General features: G+C 38.4%; 1 protein-coding gene across 7 annotated transcripts in view; it reads right to left on the minus strand.

Moving 5' to 3' along the window:
• The window catches only part of CHRDL1 (chordin like 1), a 119,257-nt gene that overhangs the window by 85,325 nt on the left and 10,525 nt on the right, over positions 1–23,407 (minus strand). For all 7 annotated transcript variants that reach the window (XM_043571230.1, XM_043571229.1, XM_043571232.1 and 4 more), the window contains exon 3: positions 2,070–2,182. In XM_043571230.1, coding sequence (XP_043427165.1) covers positions 2,070–2,182 — 113 coding nt within the window. The remainder of the gene's footprint in view (positions 1–2,069; positions 2,183–23,407) is intronic.

Here is a 23,407-nt window from a genome sequence, read left to right on the forward strand (position 1 = left end):
GGGGGAGGGCGGTGACTGGGTCCCTGCCCAATTTACAATGACAAGATCCCTAGCTCTGACAGCTCTCAGCCATCGCTAGATCATGGGAGGCCTTTGGAAATCAATTGGGCATTAGCATATTTCCATCCATAATTCATTCCAAGCAAGGGTTGCTTGCATCTATCACGCTCTTGTGGGGGAAGAGGGTGACAAAGAGGATGTGGAAAGAGAAGATGCCAGCCCTTGAGCTGTTGGCTTTGGGATCATATTAACATTTTCCCTGCCCTGCAGACAGCAAAGCTCAGCCCCCAAGGGTTAGCTGTCCATTTCCAATGTGTTGGGTCAAGAATCTGACACAATCTTGTCATACCAGGCAGTTAATCAGTCCCCAGATGCCCTATTTGACACCTGCCCTGGCCATTTAAAGAGGCAGGCTTCTTTGATCCAAATCCAAATGACCTTACCAGAAACCTTTTTCTTTTCTCATGGACTTTCTAGAACAAATTTTTGGAGTGTTGCATTTGGAAACACCACAGAGCCTCCTTTTGTGCCACACTCCTCAGAGCCAGGTGGTATCATCTTGAACTGAAATCACCAAAGCACATCAGAAACCACTCCTTCTGGCTGAGGCCTATGCTGATGCCTCCTTAATGCACTGAACTGAATTCTGTTCTAGAGTTAATAGATTAACAAAAATAACAGTCATAGTGATAGTGATGATGACGATGACGATGACAGCAGCTGATGTCTCTTGAATGCTGTGACCAAGCACTGTTGTAACTGAAATGTATTAGTGAATTTAATCCTTAACACACCCATATGAAATACATAGTATCATGGTCCCATTTTAAAGAAAAAGAAGCTGAAGGGATCGAAGAGAGGTTAGGTAACTTGTCCAACATAACACGGCTCACAGGTGGCAGAGCCTGGATTGGAAACATGGTCTGTCTTGACCCCGGAGCCCGGTAGCCTCTTAACATTACCTCCTACTGCCCCAAGTTTAGATTTTCACATCCTTAAGATTCTAGAAGTCCAAATTTCTGTTTAAATGGCAAAAGAATCTGGCTTGCAAGTGACTGCTTCTGTTCTACCTGGGCACTTGGGAGGAGATACAGTCCTTCCACAAGGTCTCACGTGAGAGGCTGGTCTTGAAAATTCTTTCCATCTGCTCAGAGTTCTCTATTCTCAAGGCCTGGTGCAAGGATTCCTTTCCCAATTGGCCTAGTGCAGTGGTCCCCACCAGGGGTCATTTTGCTCCCCAAGCAACTCTGGCCATATCTTGAGACATTTTTGGTTGTCATAACTGGGATTGGTGCTATTGGTGTCTAGTGGGTAGAGGCCAGGGACACTGCTAAACATCCTACACAGTCCGGGATGGGCCCTACAACAAGGAAATATCTGTACCGGAATGTCAATAGTGTAGAGATTGAGAAACCCTGGCCTACTATGTGATGGTAGAAGCTTATCCAGAAAGATGGACCACACCTGTGGCCCTGGGTCAAGGCCACGGAAAGAAGAAGATACTGCCTGTTTTGTCTATTGCAAAGATGGCATTTAATGTATCCAAACACCTCTCTGAATGATTGGTCAGGAGCCAAGGCCACGCCAAAAGAACTCCAATCATCAGCAGGTACAGGCCAAGGTTTCACAGCCTCGATCCTAATTATAGTTTCTGGTGGAGACAACAAAAAATACACTCTCCCAAGGAACCAGTGTATAACCTGTCCTCATCTTTTCTCTAAAGGCCAGCCTTGAACATGATCTTGGAAAACGGTTTTGTCTTACAATCCAGGTATTCTAATTGAGCTTTGCTTCCCCATTCCCGGGAATCAAACTCTTCTACCTTCTCCCACCATGTCCCATATCATTTGGCTAAGAGACTATAAATATCTGTCCCAAGCAAATACTCAGGGATCCCAAAGGCAACAAGCCAAAAGGCAACAAGATGAAAAAGTCAGATGTTTGTTTTTCCATAGCAGCTGCTTCCTAACTTTTCTTACGCTTTTACTGCCCATGCTTCCCAGCCATTCAGGCAAAGGAAGTATGTCTGAGGAGCAAACTGGGTAATCATATGCTGGGAAGGATTGTACCTCTGAGCAGATGCAGTTCACACAGTAAACCAACCCATAAGGTTCCAGGTAAGGATGCCATCTCTCACCCACTCTGTACTTCTTGTCTTGAAACACACAATATGTCTCTGAATCTGTGAGGGAGGAGATGGAGAATAGGGCAGTTAGAAACCACAGACAAAGTCATAAAATCCAACGGCAATCACACTTTCCATCTGTTTTAGGGTACTTCAAGAGAAGAGGCATAGGGGATATTTCTAGAAGCCCTTCTAGGAGCTCTGTGTTCCACATGCTTTGCTTATTTGATCCTACGATGATCGAACAAGGTAGGCACTACCATTAATCTCATTTCATAGATGAGGGAAATCAAGGGTCCTCTAACCAGCAAGTAATTGACATGAGAGTCAAACCCAGGTTTGCCTCAGTGAAGCCAAGATCCTGATTACCGCTCTGTTCCAATGGTAAGATAAGGGAGCATGTCGGGTGTCCTTTTGGAAGAAGTTGTGCTCCTTGCTTTGGAAATGCAAGCTAAGGTCTGAAATGCTGATCTCTCTTTCTCAGAGCTGCCCGGTGGTGGTGTAGGAGTAATGAATGAAAAGCACTGTGTTAAGTTCCTATAAATGGCTTTTGCCCATGCATGCTAATATCATTCAATTATTAACCAAGTATTTTACACTTACTCTTTTTTTAATTAATTAATTAATTTATTTTGAGAGAGAGAGAGAGAGAGAGAGAACACAATCGGGGGAGGGGCAGAGAGAGAGGGGGACAGACGGAGAAGCCGAAGCAGACTCTTTGCTGACAGCAAAGAGCCTGATGTGGGGCTTGAACTCACAGACCGCGAGATCATGACCTGAGCCAAAGTCGGACGCTTAACCCACTGAGCCACCCAGGCACCCTGGACACTTATTGTCAGGCATTCTGCTAACTGCTGGGGATAAATGGTGAGCAAGAATATCCGTAGTCTTTGCTCTCATTCAACTCAAAGACTGTTTCTTATGCAAACAACTCCCCATTTGCTCCAAAGTAATGTCCTCTTCCCCTTTGATGAAAAGAAACTTTCATAGCCACAGCCTGTCTTGTGCCACAGTTTCTTGTATTACTTTACAGGTCTTATTTCTCCATCAAAGTAAAAGCTCCTCAAAAGCGGGCAACATTTGGGGCACCTGGGTGGCTCAGTCAGTTAAGCATCCGACTTCAGCTTGGGTCACGATCTTGTGGTTCCTGACTTGGAGTCCTGCGTCGGACTCTGTGCTGACAGCTCAGAGCTTGAAGCCTGCTTCGGATTCTGTGTCTCCCTCTCTCTCTGCCCCTCCCTTGCTCATGCTCTCTCTCTCTCAAAAATAAACATTAAAATTTTTTTTCAAAAAAGCAGGCAACATTTATTCTTTGCTCTCTATCACATGGCCTACTATGCTGGGGCCAATAAATGCAATCAGTTAACAACTGACTGGTAAATGAATCTCCAAACATGTGATTCACCGAATCCCATCCTCGTTTATCTCCTGTTCCCAACACACAAGGTCAAAACAAACCAAGACTCTTCTTGTAGCAAACATATTAGTTTCCCTCACTCTCCAGTACACATTTCGCTGATGAGCAAATTGAATAAAGAAAAGGCAGATGAGCAAGAAACTGAGAGAAGATCTTTCCAACAAATAAACTATGAGTATCGGGAACTTTTGATCATTTAAATTAATAAGTAAAGGACCAACCAATCCAGTAGAAAGATGATCTATTTACCTGAGACATGAATAACAATTTGGGGGAAGAAGAAATGGGAACAGGCAATAAATAGGAAAAGATGTTCAACCTCACTAGAAATCAGAGATTCAGATTAATACTACACTGAAAGGGGCGCCTGGATGGTTCAGTAAGTTGAATGTCAGACTTCAGCTCAGGTCACAATCTCACAACTCATGAGTTCGAGTCCCACATGGGGCTCACTGCTGTCAGCACAGAGCCCGCTTGGAGTCCTCGAGTCCCCCTCTCTGTCTATCCCCCGCTCACGCTCTCTCTCAAAAATGAATAAACATTTAAAAAAAAAAGCTACACTAAGATCATTGTCTCAAGCCACTCAAGACCCTCAATGATTTTTTTTCCAACCACCCAAAAATAAATTCCAATTTACTTTTCAAATCTTTGTTTCCAACTTCTTCGGAAGAATGAGCTGGGAGAGTCAGAAAATCTGGGTTTGAATTGTAAACCAGCTCTACCTGTGTGGCACTGAGCAAGTCACTGAAACTATCAGTCTTAAAAAAAATAAAAAATTAAAATTAAAAAACCTGCCAATCTGTTTTCCACACCTGTGGGATACAGATTATCTGCTTCTCAAGCAGAGGTTGGAGGAGTAAATGAAACTCTGTAAATGAAGAAGTACTACAAAACGTAGAGTGTCATTTTATATTAATTGTTTTCGTCTTAGAAAAGCAATGCATACTTAATGTAGAAACCTGGAAAACTTGCACAAAGTTCCAGAAAGAACAAAGTAAACACATAAATGTATATACGTGAAAAACATTACACGCAATTCCAGCATGAAGACAACCACTTTTAATATACTGGTAACTCAGAAATAGCCTGTGGTTGAAGAAAAAAATCAAATGGAAAGTTACAAAATAGTTTGCACCAAATGAAAATAAAAACACGGCATGTCACAATCAGTGAGATTTGGCTAAAGAAGTACTCAAAGGCCTAGATCACTAGAACACCTATATTAGAAAAGGAGAAAACTCTCAAACCAATACCTTAAGAAACTAGAAAAAGTTGGGGTGCTTCGGTGGCTCAGTTAAGCGGCTGACTCTCCATTTCAGCAAAGGTCATGATCTCACAGTCCTGAGATCAAGCCTCATGTTGGGCTCCGTGCTGGGTGTGGAGCCTACTGAGGATTCTCTCTCTCCTCCTCTCCCTCTGACCCCTCTCCCGCTTGCTGTCTCTCTCTCTCTCTCTCTCTCTCTCTCTCTCTCAAAAAAAAAAAAAAAACTAGAAAAAGTGAGCAAAATAAACCAAAAGCATACAGAAGAAAGGAATAATAAAAAACAGAAATCAGTGAAATTGAAGAGAGAAAATCAACAGAAAAAAAATCAGTGAGATTCCATGTGTTTTTAAAAATAAAATCAATAAAATTGATAAACTCACAAAACCAGCAATGATAAACAGAGAGAGGATGCCCATTTCCAGTATTAGGGACAACAGAGAGGATTTCTTTAAAAGGATAAAAAAAAAAGAATATTATGACTAACTTTATGCCACTTAATTTAGCAAACTAGATGAAATGAATGAATTCTTGGAAAAACACAAATTACCAAAGCTCAAAGTAGAAGAGCTAGAGAACCTGAATATTCATATATCTTTTAAAGAACTTGAATCTGTAGTTCAAAACGTTGTCACAAAGAGAACTCCAAGGCCAGATGACCTCACTAGTGAGTTCTATCAAACATTCTACCAAACATTTCAGAAAAATGAAGAGGAGGGATTGCTTCCCAACTACATCGTTGATGTGAGAATGACACTGACATCAGAACCAGATAAAGGTGTTATGAGAACAAAAATAAATCTACAGACCAACGTCCCTCCTGAACACAGACACAAACATTCTCACTAAAATGTTAGTAAATTAAACCTAAGGATAAATAAAAAGGATAATATTTTGTGAGCAGGTGGGATTTATCCTGAAAGTTAAAGGCTAATTCAAGATTCACAACGTTCCCAATTCAGTCAACCTAATTCACCATATCAGCAAACAGGAGAAGAAAAATCATGTAATTATCACGATAGATGCAAAAAAAGCATTTAACAAAATTCTATATTCATTCGTGACAGAAATTCTCAGCAAAGTAGAAGGGGGGTCTTCCTCAACCTAATAAGGGCATCTTAAAAAAATTTACAGCTAACAGCGTACTTTATGGAAAAAGAACACTTTCTCCCTGAGATTGGGAGTTACTCAAAGATGCCCACTCCAGCACTTTGTGGAGATCCATGCCAGTGAAATCAGGAAAGAAAAAGAAGGAAAAGGTATGCATATTGGAGAATAAGAAATAAAACTGTTCTATTCATAGATACAGCTCTCTAAAAAAAAAATCCCAAAGAATCTATTTACAGTTACTAGAAACAGTAACAAAATTTAACAAGATTACAGAATACAAGGTCAATATCCAAAAGCTGATTATGCTAATGTATTCTATAATAAATAATTAGAAATTGAAATTTGAGGGGCGCCTGGGTGGCTCAGTCGGATAGGCATCTGACCCTTGATTTCGGCTCAGGTCATGATCTTATGGTTCCTGAGACTCAGCCCCGCATTGGGCACTATGCTAATAGTGCAGAGCCTGCTTGGGACTCTCTCTCTCCCTCTCTCTGCCCCTTCCCTGCTCATGCTCTCTCTCTCTCTCTCTCTCTCTCTCTCTCTCTCTCTCTCAAAAATAAATAAATTCAAAAAGAAAAGAAACTTAAATTTGAAAAAGTATCATTTGCAACACCTCCCCCAAAACATGGAAATACTGAGCTATAAATCTAACAGGGTATGTGCCAGACCTGTACTCAGGAACCTACAAAACAATCATAAAAGAAACCAAAGAAGGCCTAAAAACCTTGTTTGTGGATTGGAAGTCACAATATTGTGAAGATGTCAATTCCCCACAAAGTGATTTATAGATTCAGTGAAACCCAATACCAAATATCAGCAAGATATTTTGTAAAAATTGGTAATCTAATTCCAAAATTTTTATGGAAAGTTAAAGGAGAATAGCCAAAACAATTCTGGCAAAGAAAGATTTGGTCTCCCATCCAAGTAGTAACCAGGCCCGACCCTGCTTAGCTTCTGAGATCAGACGAGATCGGGCGCGTTCAGGGTGGTATGGCCGTAGACTGACAAAGAAAGATTTGGGAGGACACATATGATGTCATTTCAAGACTTAATGTAAAATTATGCTTTTTAAGGCAATGTGGTTTTGGCAAAAGATTAGACAAATAAGTCAACAGAATAGAATGATGAGTCAAAAAATAGACCCACACTTACGGAGTCAATTGATTTTCAACAAAGGTATAAAGACTGTTCAATGGAGGAACAGTATTTTTTTTCAACAACTGCTGTTGGAACGTTTGGATAGTCATACACAAAACATGAAATAAAATGAATCTATATCTCCGACCACATACAAAAATTAATTCAAGATGGATCACAGATAGACTTTAACGTAAACTTTAATATTTTAGAACTCTGGAAGAGAACATTGAAGGCTACCTTTGTGATATTGGGTTAGGCAAAGATTTCTGAGATATGACACCAAAACTATAATCCATAAAAGAAATATTACAAAAAATTACCACATCAAAATTAAGCACTTGTGTCTCTGAAAGAGTGTTAAGAGAATTAAAAAAAAAAGCCATGGGCTCAGAGAAATTATTTGCAAATCGCATTTCTGGTAAAAGCTTTATATATAAAGAAATCTCAAAATTTAAGAATAAGGAAACAAGTTTTACAATTTAGGAGCATCTGGGTGGCTCAGTCGGTTAAACGTCCAATTCTTGATTTTGGCTCAGGTCATGATCTCACAGTCATGAGATCGAGCCACACATCAGGCTCCGAGCTGAGTGTGAAGCCTGTTTAATATTCTCTCTTTCTCTCTCTCTCTCTCTCTCTCTCTCTCTCTCTCTCCTTCTGCCCCTCCCCCATGTGTTCCCTGTCTCTCTCTCAAAAATAAAATAAAATAAAATAAAATAAAATAAAATAAAATAAAATAAAACAGGAATACAATTTGAACAGACACTTTACCAAAGAAGATATATAGATATCAAACACATAATGAATCAGCAGGGAAATGCAAATTGAAACCATAATGACATATCACTACTCACCTAACTCAAAAAAACCTAACCATACTAAGTGCTAGTGAGGATGTAAAGCAACTGTAAAGCAACTCTTCATACTTTGCTGGTGGAAATGCAAAATAGTACAGCCACCCTGGAAAAACAACTTGGCAGTTTCTTATAAAGTTAAACCTACACTTACTGTATATATAAGCCAACAATCCCACTCCTAGGCACTTTCCTTGGTGAAATAAAAACGTATAGTCAAACAAAAACCTGTATATAAATGTTTAGAATGACTCTATTCATTGTCAACAAAACCTGCAAGCAACTCACGTGTCCTTTAACTGATAAATCTGTAAACATCCAAATAATGGACTATCAGTCAGCAATAAAAAGAAATGAATGTCTGAGGCATACAAACATAGATGAATCTCAAAAGCATTATGCTAAATTAATAAAGCCAGACTCAAAGTCCATGTATGGTATGATTCCAGTTATCTTCATTCCAGAAAAGGCAAAACAATAGGGAAAGAAAGCAGATCCAGTTACCAAGGACCAGGGTAGGGTAAGAACTTTGACTACAAAGGGACACAAAGTAAATCTGTTGGGTGATTGAGCCATTTTTATCTTGACTCTGATGGTGACATCATGGCAGAATGCTTTTGTCAAAACACAAAACGGTACCCTAGAAAAAGGGTGAATAAATAAAACAATAAAAAGAAATATAGAGAGGAAAGAAAAATCACATAGAATTCTCTACCAGAAGATTACCACGTTTACTATTCTATAATGCTACAATGTCACTCTCATTTTTTCTTTATTTTTTTTAATCAATAGACTTCTTTTTTTCGAGCAGTTTTAGGTTTACAAAAAAACTGAGCAGAAAGCAGAGTTCCCATGTATCCGCTCTTGACCTCACCCTAGCTTCCCGTTACTGACATCTTATGTTAAGCGTAATGCATTTGTAATGCAAATTGTAATGCACTTGTAATGCATTAATTACAATTAATGAACCAATAGTGATATATTAACTAAAGCACATGGTTTACCGAAGGATGCACTTTGTTTTGCATAGTTGTATGAGTTACGGCAAATGTATAATGATATATATCCACCTTTATATAGTATCACACAGAATAGTTTCAGAGCCCTAAATAGGTCCTGAATTCTGCCTGTTCATCTCTTCCCTCCTCTGTCTCCCCAACTCCTGAAAATCATTGATCTTTTTACTGTCTTTTTAGTTTTGTCTTTTCAAGATGTCATATGGTCGGAATCATAAGGTGTGAAGGTTTTTCAAACTTGCTCCTTTCACTTAGAAATATGCATTTAAGGTTCCTCCATGGTTTTTCATTGCTTGACAGCCCACTTATTTTGTCACTAAATAATATTCCATTGTGAGGATGTACAGCTTACTTAACCCACCTACAGAAGGACATCTTGGTTGCTTCCAATTATTGGAAATTGTGAATAAAAGTGCTAGAAACACTTGTGAGCAGGTTTTGTGTGGAGATGTTTGCAGTTCATTTGGATAATGCCTAGGAAGATGGCTGCTGGATCACATAATAAGGTGATGTTTAGCTTGGCAGGAAACTTTCAAACTGTCTTCCAAAGTGACTATACCATTTTGCATTCCCACCAGCAGTGAAAGAGAGTTCCTGTTGCTCCACATCCTCACCACTATTTGGTGGTGTCTATTTCGTGTAATAACCGTTCTAATAGGTGTGTGGTGGTGTCTAATTGGTTAATTTGCAATTCCCTAATGACATATGATGTGGAGCATTTTTTCATATACTTATTTGCCACCCGTATATCTTTTTTGGTGAGGTGTTTGTTTAGCTCCTTGGTCTTTAATTGGGTTGGTCATTTTCTTTTATTTCTTTTCTTTTCCCTTCTTTTCTTTTTCCTTTTCGTGAGATTTAAGAGTTCTTTGCATGTTTTGGACACAAGCCCTCTATCAGATAAGTGTTTTGCAAATATTTTCCCTCAGTCTGTGGCTTGTCTTTTCACTTGCTGAACAGTGTCTTTTGCAAAGCAGAATCTTTTACTTTTAATGAAATCCAATTTATCAATTTTTTTTCTTTCATGGAGCTTGCTTTTGGTGTTATATCTAAAAGCTCACTACCAAATCCAAGATCACCTAGATTTTCTCCTATGTTATCTTTTAGAAGTTTTATACTTTTGTATTTAAAAAAAGGGTTTTTTTTACATTTTATTTTTGAGAAAGAGAGAGAGAGAGAGACAGAGAGCACACACAAGTGAGGGAGGGGCAGAGAGAGAGGGAGACACAGAATCCGAAGCAGGCTCCAGGCTCTGAGCTGTCAGCACAGAGCCCAACGCGGGGTTCAAACTCACAAACCGTGAGATCATGACCTGAGCTAAAGTTGGACGATCAACCGACTGAGCCACCCAGGCACCCCTGTATTTTGTATTCAGACCTTTGATCCATTTCAAGTTATTTTTGTGAAAGGTTTAAGGTCAGGGTCTACATTCTTTTTGTTTGTTTGTTTGTTTTGTTTTGCTTTGTTTTGTTTTTTGCATGTGGATGTCTTGTGGTTCTGGCACCATTTGGTGAAAAGATTATCCTTTTTCCAATAAAATTTCATTATTCCTTTTGTCATAGATCACTGTATTTGTGTGGGTCTATTTCAGGGCTCTATATTATGTTCCACTGATTTGTCTCTTCTTTCAATAACACCACACTGTCTTGATTAATGTAGCTCTACAGCATGTCTTCAAGTTGGGTAATGTCAGTCCTCCAACTTTACTGTTCGTCAATGTTGTGCTCAAAATTCTGAGTCTTTTGTCTCTTCGTGAAAACATTAGAATCACTTTATTTCCAAAAAATAAATTGCTGGAATTTTGATTGGTATTATATTGAATCTATTGTTCAAGTTGGGGAGACCTGGTATCTTGACAATATTGGGTCTTCCTATCCATTCACTTGGAATATCTTTCCATTTATTTGATTTCTTCCCTGAGAATTTTGTAGTTTTCCTCACAGAGATCTTGTGCACATTTTCCTAGATTTATATCTAAGTATTTTGTTTTTTTGGTGCTAATGTAAGTGGCATTGTCTTTAATTACAAATTCCAATTGTTCATTGCTAGCAGAGAGTTAAGCAATGGACTTTTTAATTAAGTCCAGGAGGGTTTTTTATTGACTTTTTAGGACTTTTTGCATAGATAATTATGTCATCTCTGAACAAAGGTAGTTTTATTTCTTCTGTGGACAAAGGTAGTTTTATTTCTTCCTTCCAACCCTTTATATGCTTTGTTTCCATTTTTCATCTTATTGCATTAGCTATGAGTTCAAGTACAATGTTGAATTGGAGTGGTGAGAGAAGACATCATTGCCTTGTGCCTGACCTTAGGGGAAAAGCAGTGACGTTAACTATAGATTTTCTGGTAGATGTTCTTTATGAAGTTGAAGAAATTCTCCTCTATTCCTGGTTTGCTGGATAGCATTGGATTTTATCAAATGCTTTTTATGCATCTATTGATATAATCATGGGATTTATCTTCTTTAGCCTGTTGATGTGATGGATTACATTAATTGATTCTGAATGCTGGAACAGCCTTACATTCCTGGAATAAATTCCATAAATTGTGCACTTTTCCTACATTGTTAGACTCAATTCGCTAATATTTTGTTAAGAATATTTACATAAGAGATACTGACCTGTGGTTTTCCTTTCTTGTAACATCTCTTCCTGGGTTTGGTGTTAGGGTAATGATGGCCTCATAGAATGAGTTACATAAAGTGTTCCTTTTGCTTCTATCTTCTAAGACACACTGCAGAGTGTTGGCATTATTTTTTCCCTAAATGTTTGGTCAAGTTCACCAGTTCATCATCTGGGCCTGGTGCTTTCTGTTTGGGGAGATTATGAACTATTGATTTAATTTCTTTAATAGATATAAGCTATTCAGGCTACTTCTTCTTGTATGAGTTTTGTTAAATGTATCTTCCAAGGAATTGGTTCATAGTTTCTGAGTTATTAAATTTGTGGACACAGAGTTGTTCATTATAATCCTTTATTATCCTTTGGATGACCATGGATTAATAGTGGTGATGGCCTTTCTTTTATTTCTGGTATTAGTGATTTATGTCTTATCTCTTTTTTTTCTTAATTAACCTGCCTAGATGTTTATTATATGAATCTCTTCAAAGAAGGAGTTTTGGTTTCATTGATTTTTCTCTGTTGTTTCCCTGGTTTCATTTTCATTGATTTCTGCTTTATTTTTTTTTTATTTATCTCCTTCTACTTACTTTGAATTTGATTTACTCCAATTTTCCTAGTTTCCTAAGGTGAAGCTCAGATTGTTGACATTAGATCTTTCTTTTTTTCTAATATATTAATTCTATGCTATAAATTCCCCCTAAGCACTGCTTTTGCTGCATGCTGTGAATTCTGATTAAGTTCTATTTTTTTCCAAAGAATTCAAAATATTTTTAAATTTCTATTGAGATTTCTTTGACCCATGTGCTATTTGAAGCTGTATTATTTAATCTCTAGATATTTAGGGATTTTACAGCTATCATTCTGTTATTGAGTTCTAGCTTAATTCCAGTATGGTCTGAGAGGATACTTTGTATAATGTCTATTACTTTTAACAGACATTGGTGGATGGTCCACATGAGCTTGAGAAAAATGTGTATTCTACTGTTGGGTGAAATACTGTGTAGAACTCAATTAGATCTGGTTGATTGATGGTGCTGTTTAGTTTAATTATATCCTTATTTTCTGTCTTCTGTAACTTTTAATTATTAATAGGGAGTCCCACTATCACAGTGGATTTGTCTGTTTCTCCTTGCAGCTCTAAAAGTTTTTACCTCACATATTTTGATGCCCTGTTAGGTGCATATAACATACATCCTTGCCTTGAATGTCTGCTTTGTCTTAAATTAACATAGCTACTCCCACTTTCTTTCATTAGTGTCAGCATGCTACAGCTTTCACCATCTCTTTACTTTTAATCGACATGTACCTTTATATTTAAAGTGGGTTTCTTGTAGAAAACATATAGTTGGGACATGGTTTTTTTTTTTATCTACTGTTACTCTCTTTTAATTGATGCATATAGACCATTCACATTTAAAGTGATTGTTGACACAGTTGGATTCAGATTGACCATATCTGTAATTATTTTCTATTCATTGACCTTGATTTTCTCTTTTCTGTGAGTGTGTGTTCCACTCTTTTTTTTTTTTGCCTTCGATAGCTTTAATTGAGCATTTTCTACTCTTTCATTTTCTCCCTTCTCTCAGCATATCAATTATACTTATTTTGAAAAAATTTTTGGTGGTAGAGCTTGAGTTTTCAATACACATTTCCAATTAATCTAAATCCATAAAACACTATATTACTTCTCAGGTAGTGCGTGTATCTTACAGCAAAGTACTCTTTTCTTCTCTCCCATCCTTTATAAGATTGTTGTTATTCATTTTACTTTTTCATCAGCTATAATCATTCAATACATTGTTGTTATTATTACTTTGAACAATTTTTTTCTTAGACAATTCAGAATATGAAAAATAAAAGATTTTATTTTACCTTAATTTATTTCTTCTCTAATGCTCCTCCTCTCTTTATGGAAATGATCCCAGTTTCTGGTCTATATCATTTTCCTTCTTTCTGAAGAATTTCTTTTAACATTTAGGCAGGTGACAAATTCCTCCCATTTTTGCCTGAGAAAATCTCTTTCTCTTTCACTTTTGAGGGATAATTTTGTTGGACACAGAATTCTAGGTTCTAGGTTGGTGGGGGTTTCTTTCAATAATTCATTTCACTTTCTTCCTTGCATGGTTTCTGAACAGAAATTGAATGTAATTATTATCTTTGTTTCTTACAGGTAATGTATTTTTCCTCCAGACTCTTTCAAGACGTTCTCTTTGTTTTTGATTTCCTACAGTTTGAATATGATATGCCTAGGTGTAGATCTTTTCATATTTTTCTTGTTTTGTGTTCTCTGAGTTTCCTGGATCTGTGCTATAGTGTCTGTCATTAATTTTGGAAAATTCTCAGCCATTATTACTTCAAATATTTATTTTGTTCATTCCTTTCCTCTCCTTCTGGTATTCTCGTTACACATATGTTAAGCCTTCTGTGATTTTTTTTTCTCAGTTCCTGGATATTCTGTTGCATTTTTCTTCATTTTTTCCCTTTTATTTCAGTTTGGGAAGTTTCTATCGGAATATCTTTAGCTCACTGATTCTTTCCTCCATCATGTCCAGTCTACTGATGAGCCCATCAAAGGCATTCTTCATTTCTTATGGTGTTTCTGATTTCTCACATTTCCTTTGCATTCTTTCTTAAGAATTTCCATCTCTTTGTTTCCATTCCCCTTATATTTTTGCATATTAGCCACATTCCCCATTAAAGTCTAAAGCAGTTACTCGAAAGTTGCTCATAGTTACTCGAAATTCCCAGTCTGATAATTCCAAAATACCTTCTATAACAGAGTCTGGTTCTGATGCTTGATTTGTGTCTTTAGACTGTGGTTGTTTTGTTTGTTTGGGGTTTTTTTTTTTTGGGGGGGGGTTGGGTTTTTTGTTTGTTTGTTTTTGCCTTTTAGCATGACTTTTACTTTTTTGTTGAAAGTCAGACATGATGTATTGGATAAAAGAAACTAAGGTAGATATGCCTTCAGCATGAGGTTTTTTGTTAATCTAGCTAGGAATTAGGTCATGTTAATTCTTTGTCATAGCTGGGATGTCAGAGGTAAAATTTGCTCTAATGTCCTTGTTTATTTCCCTTCTGTTGTCTTGGGCTTCCCTAGATGCTCTTTCTTAAAAAATGTTTGAGGTGTGCAGTGCTTTCAGCTGTAATTGCCTGTTATTATACAAGGGCCCCAACTGATATGGTGGTAAATTGTGGCAGGGGTTGGAGAGAGAAGCATTCTATAATTATATGCTTAGTTCTCAGTATTTTAGTGAGCCTGTGTCTCTGAGCTGTGACCTTCAAAATTGCGAGTTAGGTTTGTTCTCCCCCACCAGTGTAGATAAGACAGGAAGGCTAGTGGATTGGGTATTTTCCTTCTCCCCATTGGTTAGGCTCTGACAAAATGCAAATCTGTTAGGCTCTGGTAAAATCATTTCCCTTGAGGGCAGGTCTTAATTAAGGAGAACAAAGAGCTTTGGACTTATTTCAGAATGGTTACTTTTTCCCTCCTGTGCCTGCAGCACTAAAGAATTTTTCTCCAGTCTTCACCCTGAGACCCTGATGGGGCTCCTGGGGGTGAAACTCACAAAAATAAGTTTTTCTCTCAAGCTAGTACATACTCGATCTCCAGCAATTAGTCAATTACTCTTGCTCTTACCAGGATCCAGCAGTGGTGATTACATTCACCAGGCTTTCAGATTTCAGAGTAAAAAGCATAGGGCAGTTTGCCCTGTGACCTCAATTTTCTAACTGATTTAAGAGGAGTCATTCCTTCAGCTTTTTTCTTGTGACAATGGGGGTGACAACTTCTAAGCTCTTTACATGTCAGACCAGAAACTAGAAGTTCTTTCCAGTGTTTTTCTATGCATTGTTTGTATAAATGTTTTATCACAAAATTAATAGCACAAACGTTTTGTAAACTACATTCTAAAATTAACATACCATGAATATTTTGGGGCCACTAAATATTTCCCTTATACTTCGTGCTTGGTGACTGGATTCTACACCAACACAGCTGAACTACAACTTATCAACCAATCCCCTATTTGGGGGAATTAGGCTGTTTCCTTTTCTTTTAATTAAAACAAATTCTTAGTATGTAAACTTTTGGGGGTGCTTGGGTGGTTCAGTCGGTTGAGCGTCCAACTTCGGCTCAGGTCATGATCTCACAGTTGACGGGTTCTAGCCCCGCGTCGGGCTTTGTGCTGACAGCTCAGAGCCTGGAGCCTGTTTCAGATTCTGTGTGTCTCTCTCTCTGCCCCTCCCCTGTTCACGCTCTGTCTCTGTCTCAAGAATAAATAAACATTAAAAAAATTTACAAAAAAAAACCCTTTTGTATGCAACAATGGTTATTTTTCTTAATATAAATTTTTAGAAGTAGATTTATTGGGTCAAAGGTTTTGAATGCATTCAAATTCTTGACCTGTAGTGTTTCACTGCCATTCAGAAAACTTATTCTAATTTACCCTCACATCAGCAGAAGGTGAGAATGCACAACACTGGATCATTTAATTGTTTAAAACTTTGCCAATTTGGACACTTGGGCTCCTTCCATAATTTGGCTATTGTAAATAATTCTGAAATAAACATATGGGTGCAGGTATCCCTTTGAATTACTGTTTTTGTATTTTGGGAGCAACTACCCAGTAGTGTGATTACTGGATTGTTGGGTAGTTCTATTTTTAACTTTTTGATGAACCTCTGTATTATTTTCCACAGTGGCTGCACCAGTTTGCATTTCCACCAACAACACATAACACACGAGGGTTCCTTTTACTCCACATCCTCGCCAACACTTGTTGTTTCTGGTGTTCTGTTTTTGAATGTTTATGTATTTATTTTGAGAGAGAGAGAGAGCTCGGGGAAGGGGACAGAGGGAGAGAGACAGAATCCCAAGCAGGCTCCACACTCAGTGAGGAGTCCAACGCGGGGCTCAATCTCATGACTGCGAGACTATGACCTGAGTAGGAATCAAGAGTCAGATACCCAACCAACTGCACCACCCAGGTGCCCCATCTTTTTGTGTGTCTGTGTGTCTGTGTGTGTGTGTGTGTGTGTGTGGTGTTCTTGATTTTAGCCATTCTAACAGGTATGAAGTGATATTGGAGTTGTGGTTTGCATTTCCCTGTTGATCTGCTGATGAGTGGTGTTGAGCATCTTTTCGAGTGTCTGTTGGTCATAAGGATGTCTTCTTTGGAGAAATGTCTGCTTGTGTCTTCTGCCCATTTTTAAATTGGATTATTTGTTTTCTGGGTATATTTCGGATACTAACCCTTTATCAGATATGCCATTTGCAAATATCTTCCCCCATTCAGTAGGTTGCATTTTAGTTTTGTTGATTGTTTCCTTCACTGTACAGAAGATTTTTATTTTGATGTAGTCCCAATAGTGACATATATATATATATACATATATATATAATATTCTGATATATGTATATATATTATATATATATCAGAATGTTATTTAGCCATAGAAAAGAATGAAATTTTGCCATTTGCAATGACATAGATGGAGCTGGAGATTATAATGCTAAGTGAAGTCAGTCAGAGAAAGACAAATACCACATGATTTCACTCATATGTGGAATTTAAGAAACAAATGAGCAAAGGGAAAAAAAGAGAGTCAAGCCAAGAAACAGACTCTTAACTATAGAGAACAAACTGATGGTTACCAGAGGGTATGGGGTGGGGGATGGGTGAAATATGTGATGAGGATTAAAGAGTACACTTATTATGATGAGCACTGAGTAATGTATAGAATTGCTGAATCACTATATTGCACACCTGAAACTAATATAACACTGTAAGTTAATTATACTGGAATTAAAATTAAAAATTCTGGGGCGCCTGGGTGGCTCAGTCAGTTGAGCATCCTACAGGTCATGATCTCACCGTTCGTGAGTTCGAGCCCCACATCAGGCTCTGTGCTGACAGCTCAGGGCCTGGAGCCTGCTTCAGATTCTGTGTCTCCCTCTCTCTCTCTGCCCCTCCCCTGCTCATGCTGTGTCTCTCTCTCAGAAATAAATATTTAAAAAATTTAGAAAAATAAAATAAAACTGCCAATTTGGTAGTGAAAAACAGAACCAATATTTCTTTCTTTATCAGGAAGGCTGAATATATATTCACTTTTAATAAGTATTTTTATTTTCTCTTTTGTGATATTACTATTATTGTTAGCATTGTTATATTAATCTACATTTATCGGCTAAGAGTAGGTGTTCAAAACCATTTATTAACTGAAAGAACCCAGAAAATCAAAATTACTTTTTAGGCAGAACTTGGGTGTTTTTGAGCCAAGTCTTGGAAATACGATTTTCTTGCTATAGACACAAATTAATGACTCGATCTACAATATTCTAAAATGGAGTAGGAAATACTTTAAATATTTTAACAATCCCAGCATCTTTAACCAATAACAAATGATCATGAATTTCCCAAAACAACCATCCAAATGAGGCACTGTTAGCTACCTTCCACATGTGGGTGAGAGGTGATTGTTTCTCTACAATAAATTTATAGTCTCACTCTCCAACCCCTGATTTGCATCTCACATATACAACTTATCTAGACACTTCACAAAGATCCTGGATATACACTTAGAGACAAATCCATTGAGGCGCCTGCGTGGCTCAGCTGGTTAAACATCCAGCTCTCGGTTTCCACTCAGTTCATGATCTCATGGTTTGTGGGTTTGAGCCCCACATCACACTCTGTGCTGACAGTGTGGAGCCTGCTTGGGATTCTCTCTGTCCCCCTCTCTCTGCTCCTCCCCCACTCGTGCTCGCTCTCTTTCTCTCTCTCTCAAAAATAAATAAACTTTATTTTAAAAAAAAGGAAAAAAAGCAGCAAATACGTGAAGGGGGGCTATTTAAGGGGCATTATTAGGCTAGCATAAATAGTCCTGCTTGTATTGGTCTGCAGCCACTAACATGTAAATGGAGGGAAGCTAGAAATTACTTTGCTGAGTTAAATCCACACTGCAAAGTAAGCTGGAACCTTGTGTCTGATGCATTTGATTCTGGATTATTTCACTCACTTGAATTAGATCGCTCAGAGGTTGACATTAAAACCTACCTACTTCCAATATGAAATTGGTCGGGAGATTGACTCCCTACTAGTTGGGGGAAAAAAAATGGGACAAATAAAAGATAAAGATCCCTGAAAGAGTAAGCAACCACTAAAATAAGCCAAGCTATCAAAGTGTGGGTTTCAAGTGTATTTACATATTTTTAAAACTCACAGCCAAATTATGAAAATTTTTTAATTTGCAGGAAAGTCTGTTTCCAAAGGAACAGTATATACTTACCCCACAAGGAGGGTATTCTTTACATATCACTATTAAGCAAGTTGGCATCTCATTTATGAAATATCTTTAAGGTACATTATTTCACAGACAGTATTATAAAGTGGATCCTTTCAATATATTAGAGCTCACCATATTCATGAAATCCATAGACCAACCAAAAATAACCTGTTTCAGTCAAGACTCCATTTCCCCCCAGATTCAGTCTCTGAAGAGTGTTGCTGGACAAAGTGTGAAATCTGAATGATCTGAATTTTCCTGCTCTAAATGTGGCTCAGTCTAAGAGGTAGCTGATAAGTGTAAAAAGCAGCCAGGGAACCTCGTCCTAAGTGGCAGAGCCAGATGAGAATGGTGATAACAGTAATAACAAAATCAGCATTGGTTGAGCTAATATTCGTTGAGCACTTTTCCTATAAAAGCCCAGCTCTGTTCTAAAGGTTTTACATATACGAATTCACTAAATTCCCACAACAACCCCATGAGGTAGTTTCCATTATTACTCCCATTTTACAGATAAGGAATCTGAGGCACAGGGAGATATGGTAACTTACCCACATTGACATGATTAGTCAGGGTATGGAGCTGGGATTCAAACCTAATTAGTCTGGCTTCAGACCCAAGGACTGTAACCACGGTAGGACTCTGCCTTTCCAGTAACACAGTTGTAAGGTACGGGTCACCCACTCTTAGAAATTGGAAAATAAAGGGCTTCCACACATTCTTGCCTAACACTTTCTCAAATTACCCTTCCACTAAACCTTTGAAACATCTTTGATCACCTTTGAAAGAATCAGATGTTGTCCATGGTAAAGTCAAGTCATAACGAAATAGACTGTAGAAACTGGTACAGCTGGCCGACTTTATTATGCATTTTTTGTATCTATTACGGTGCTAAAGGCACGATGTGTAAAATAGCACCCATGCTTGTTTTGTCTTTTAGATCCCACATGTAAGTGAATCCACATGGTGTTTGTTTTTCTCTGTCTGCCTTGTTTCATTTAGCATAACACCCTGTAGGTCCATCCATGTTGTCGCAAATGGCAAGATCTCATTCTTTTTTATGGCTGAGTAATGTTCCTTGGTGTGTGTGTGTGTGTGTGTGTGTGTGTGTGTGTGTGTTTTCTATATCTTCTTTATCCATTCATCTACACTTGGGTTGCTTCCATATCTTGGCTATTGTAAATAATGCTGTGATACACAGAGAGGTACATATTTTTTTTTTGAATGTGTTTTCATCTTCTTTGGGTAAACACCCAGTAGTCGAATTACAGGACCATGTGGTAATTCTATCTTTAATTTTTTGAGGAATCTCTATACTGTTTTCCACAGTGGTTGTTGAATCAGTATGTTGTACACGAGGAACAAATATAACATTGTATGCTAATTATACTTCAATAATTTGTAAAATGTGTTCACAAGGCAAAAGAAAAAATAGTACCCATGCTGCTAAGGGGTTTGAAATCTAGTTGGGAAGATAGATTAGCCCAGGGGAAAGTTCTTTTTCATTCTCTTTAAACCTCATAATACTCAAATGGCATTTCTTCCATATGACGGTACCAGTGTCTTACAAACTATGCTTCTTGATGAAAATATCTTTCTCAAACACTAACTTCTGATTGAAACCTGGTCTTAACTGCAAACATAATAGTGTTTCATCAGGGTCATTGTTCCTATTATCTGAGCAATACAGGATTTGGCCAATTATGCCCCAGATAGAAACCAACAAACACGTGGAAGGAGCAAATTCAGGAACTGGAGGCAGACAAGGAGTTGAGCAGTAATGCCGCTGGAGTCACTAGACAAAGCTTCTGCAATTACCAGCACTGATTTTTTTTTCAAGCACAGAACAAAAGTAAACCCTGTAAGTTCGAAGACCTGTTTTACCATGGGTGTCTAGGATTGAGTGGCTGGCACCATTACTCAGTTGATTTCTCAAGGAGTATGCCAAACAGTTATCAATCTTAAGAAGTGATGATAAAAGTCAATTTCAGTGCATGCTCCTAAGTTTAAACTTTTCCAAAGTTTTTGGCATTCCCCAGGGGAAAATTCAACGAGTTGTGCAGCATAACTGCACACACCTCAAGTCCCAGTAGATCATCTTGGACAAGACGCACACATGAGCTGATTTTATTAAAACGATGATGACTCACTAACTTCTAGAAGATACAGGCAAGTACAGTAAGCTTATCACTAGCCAGTAGCTGACAGATACCAGCTGGACAATACATGACTTCCCACTGACTAATGGTATCTGCGAGGAGAACTTGGTCCCAAAGGAACTGCAGCTAACGTTTGAGTTGGACCTTCAACCTGCAGCATCATAGCTATTTTTCAGATGGTTTGGCTGGCCCTCATCCCTGCTACTTTTGGGGCCCCTGTTCACAGAAACAGTGATAAAAAGTAGATAACAGAGATGTGCCACTATGCCATTGATGTTTTGCCCAATCATTGCTGTCTTGCGCCCAGGACTAGGTCAAAAGGTCAATAACTTCATCACTGATCTAAAAGCAAGAAAACATTCTTTTTTTTTTTTTTCTTTTTAAAAATTTTTTTTCAACGTTTATTTATTTTTGGGACAGAGAGAGACAGAGCATGAACAGGGGAGGGGCAGAGAGAGAGGGAGACACAGAATCGGAAACAGGCTCCAGGCTCTGAGCCATCAGCCCAGAGCCCGACGCGGGGCTCGAACTCACGGACCGCGAGATCGTGACCTGGCTGAAGTCGGACGCTTAACCGACTGCGCCACCCAGGCACCCCAAGAAAACATTCTTAAGAACTGTTTTTGATAAGAGCTATTACTCTAGACACATCATCATGCAAGTATTCCAATAATATTTATTTTATTATAACACATACAGTCAGTGTAAAGAGAGATGAATCTCTGCTGTTTGTTATAGGAGCAGACAAGTCAAGTAAACAGATTCCTTCTTAATTATTTTGTTAAAGGCTACTCTACACTGTAATAAGGCCGAAAAATTAAAGGAAGAAATATTTCTTTCATTTATTAGACGTGAGGCAGAATGGAAGAAGGGCAAGACAAGATATAGTAGCTACAGGGAAAAAAAAAGTCTCCTATTTCTTTGGCAATTGGGTTTCTGGAATTGAAGTCTCTATGAGATTTCCTCAGAGTTTTAAGAATTCATTTCCAGGTTATGGAGGCCAGTGAAAAAGAAAAGCCAGGAAGAAGGCAAATTCTCCATCCTATATATACAGCTTCTTCCTGTGTATCTGGGGTTAATTACCCTATTCCTACTTGTCAGATCATTTTCCCAAAATTAATTCAAATGCATATCTATCGAGCAGCCTGTGCCCATCACGGCCCTCCCACTATCTGCCTTGGGGCATTTCAATTGTCTGCCAGCAGGTGGGTAAGCTCATGAGAAGAAAAGAGCTTATATTTCAAGAGGTTTGACCGTGAGTAAGACCACACCATTGGCTACGATAAGAACTGGAGATATTCCATGAAATCTCGATTTCTTGTTCTCTTCTAGGCTCCCATTAGCATGGATAACTGGGAGTTGATGGTATTCTCATTAGTCCCTACTATAACGCCACGTGGAGACCCTTTTACACAGAAAAGCTGCTTGGCCCAGTAAAACCTGACCTGAATATTTTTCCGGCAAAAATCATCTCTTACATGTCCTCTGGCCCAGGACTTTGTGTAAAAATCAAAGCTCTTGTTTGTTCTTCCTATCAGCACCTCAGCGGCACAAGTGTCTGCTAAAGGAGGTTTGCTTTCTATTTGGCCAAGAATTCAAGATGTGTGCTCTTGAACTTGTCACAACAGAATCGATTTTGCATGCCCTGCCACAGACAGATATCTCAAACGCCCAGCTTTCTTCTTCAAACGAATGGGATATATCACCATTACAGGTGCATTTTAGAGAATCAGATGTGAAGTGACATAATGAACCAAACTGGTTCCAAGGCAGGGCTTCGTTTTGTAAAATAACATGTATGTATGAAAATACACACATATAGCTGAGCATTAAAAAAAGACTTGGGGCGCCTGGGTGGCACAGTTGGTTAAGTGTCCGACTTTGGCTCAGGTCATGATCTCTTGGTTTGTGAGTTCGAGCCCCACATCGGGCTCTGTCTGTGCTGACAGCTCAGAGCCTGGAGCCTGCTTCAGATTCTCTCTCTCTCTCTCTCTCTCTCTCTCTCTCTCTCTCTGCCCCTCCCCCACTTGTGCTCTGTCTCTATCAAAAATAAAATTTTAAAAAAGCATTGTGGGAAAATGCTCTAAAAAAAAAAAGACTAGAAGTGTATATACCAATTAGCTATTTCCTTACACGCTGAGACTACCAGTGACTTTTGTTTTATTTTTATGTGTCTTCTGAATGCTTAACAATGAGAGCCTGGGTGGCTGATTCGGTTAAGCATCCGACTTTGGCTCTGGTCATGATCTCGAGGTTCGTGGGTTCAAGCCCCACGTCAGGCTCTGTGCTGACATCTCAGAGCCCGGAGCCTGCTTCGGGGTCTGTGTCCCCCTCTCTGTCTGCCCCTCCCCAGCTCACACTCTGTCTCTCTCTGTCTCTTAAAAATAAACAATAAAAAAATTTAATGAATGGTAACAATGAGAATC

This window comes from Prionailurus bengalensis, chromosome X, assembly GCF_016509475.1.
Source record: "Prionailurus bengalensis isolate Pbe53 chromosome X, Fcat_Pben_1.1_paternal_pri, whole genome shotgun sequence".
Lineage (NCBI taxonomy): Eukaryota > Metazoa > Chordata > Mammalia > Carnivora > Felidae > Prionailurus > Prionailurus bengalensis.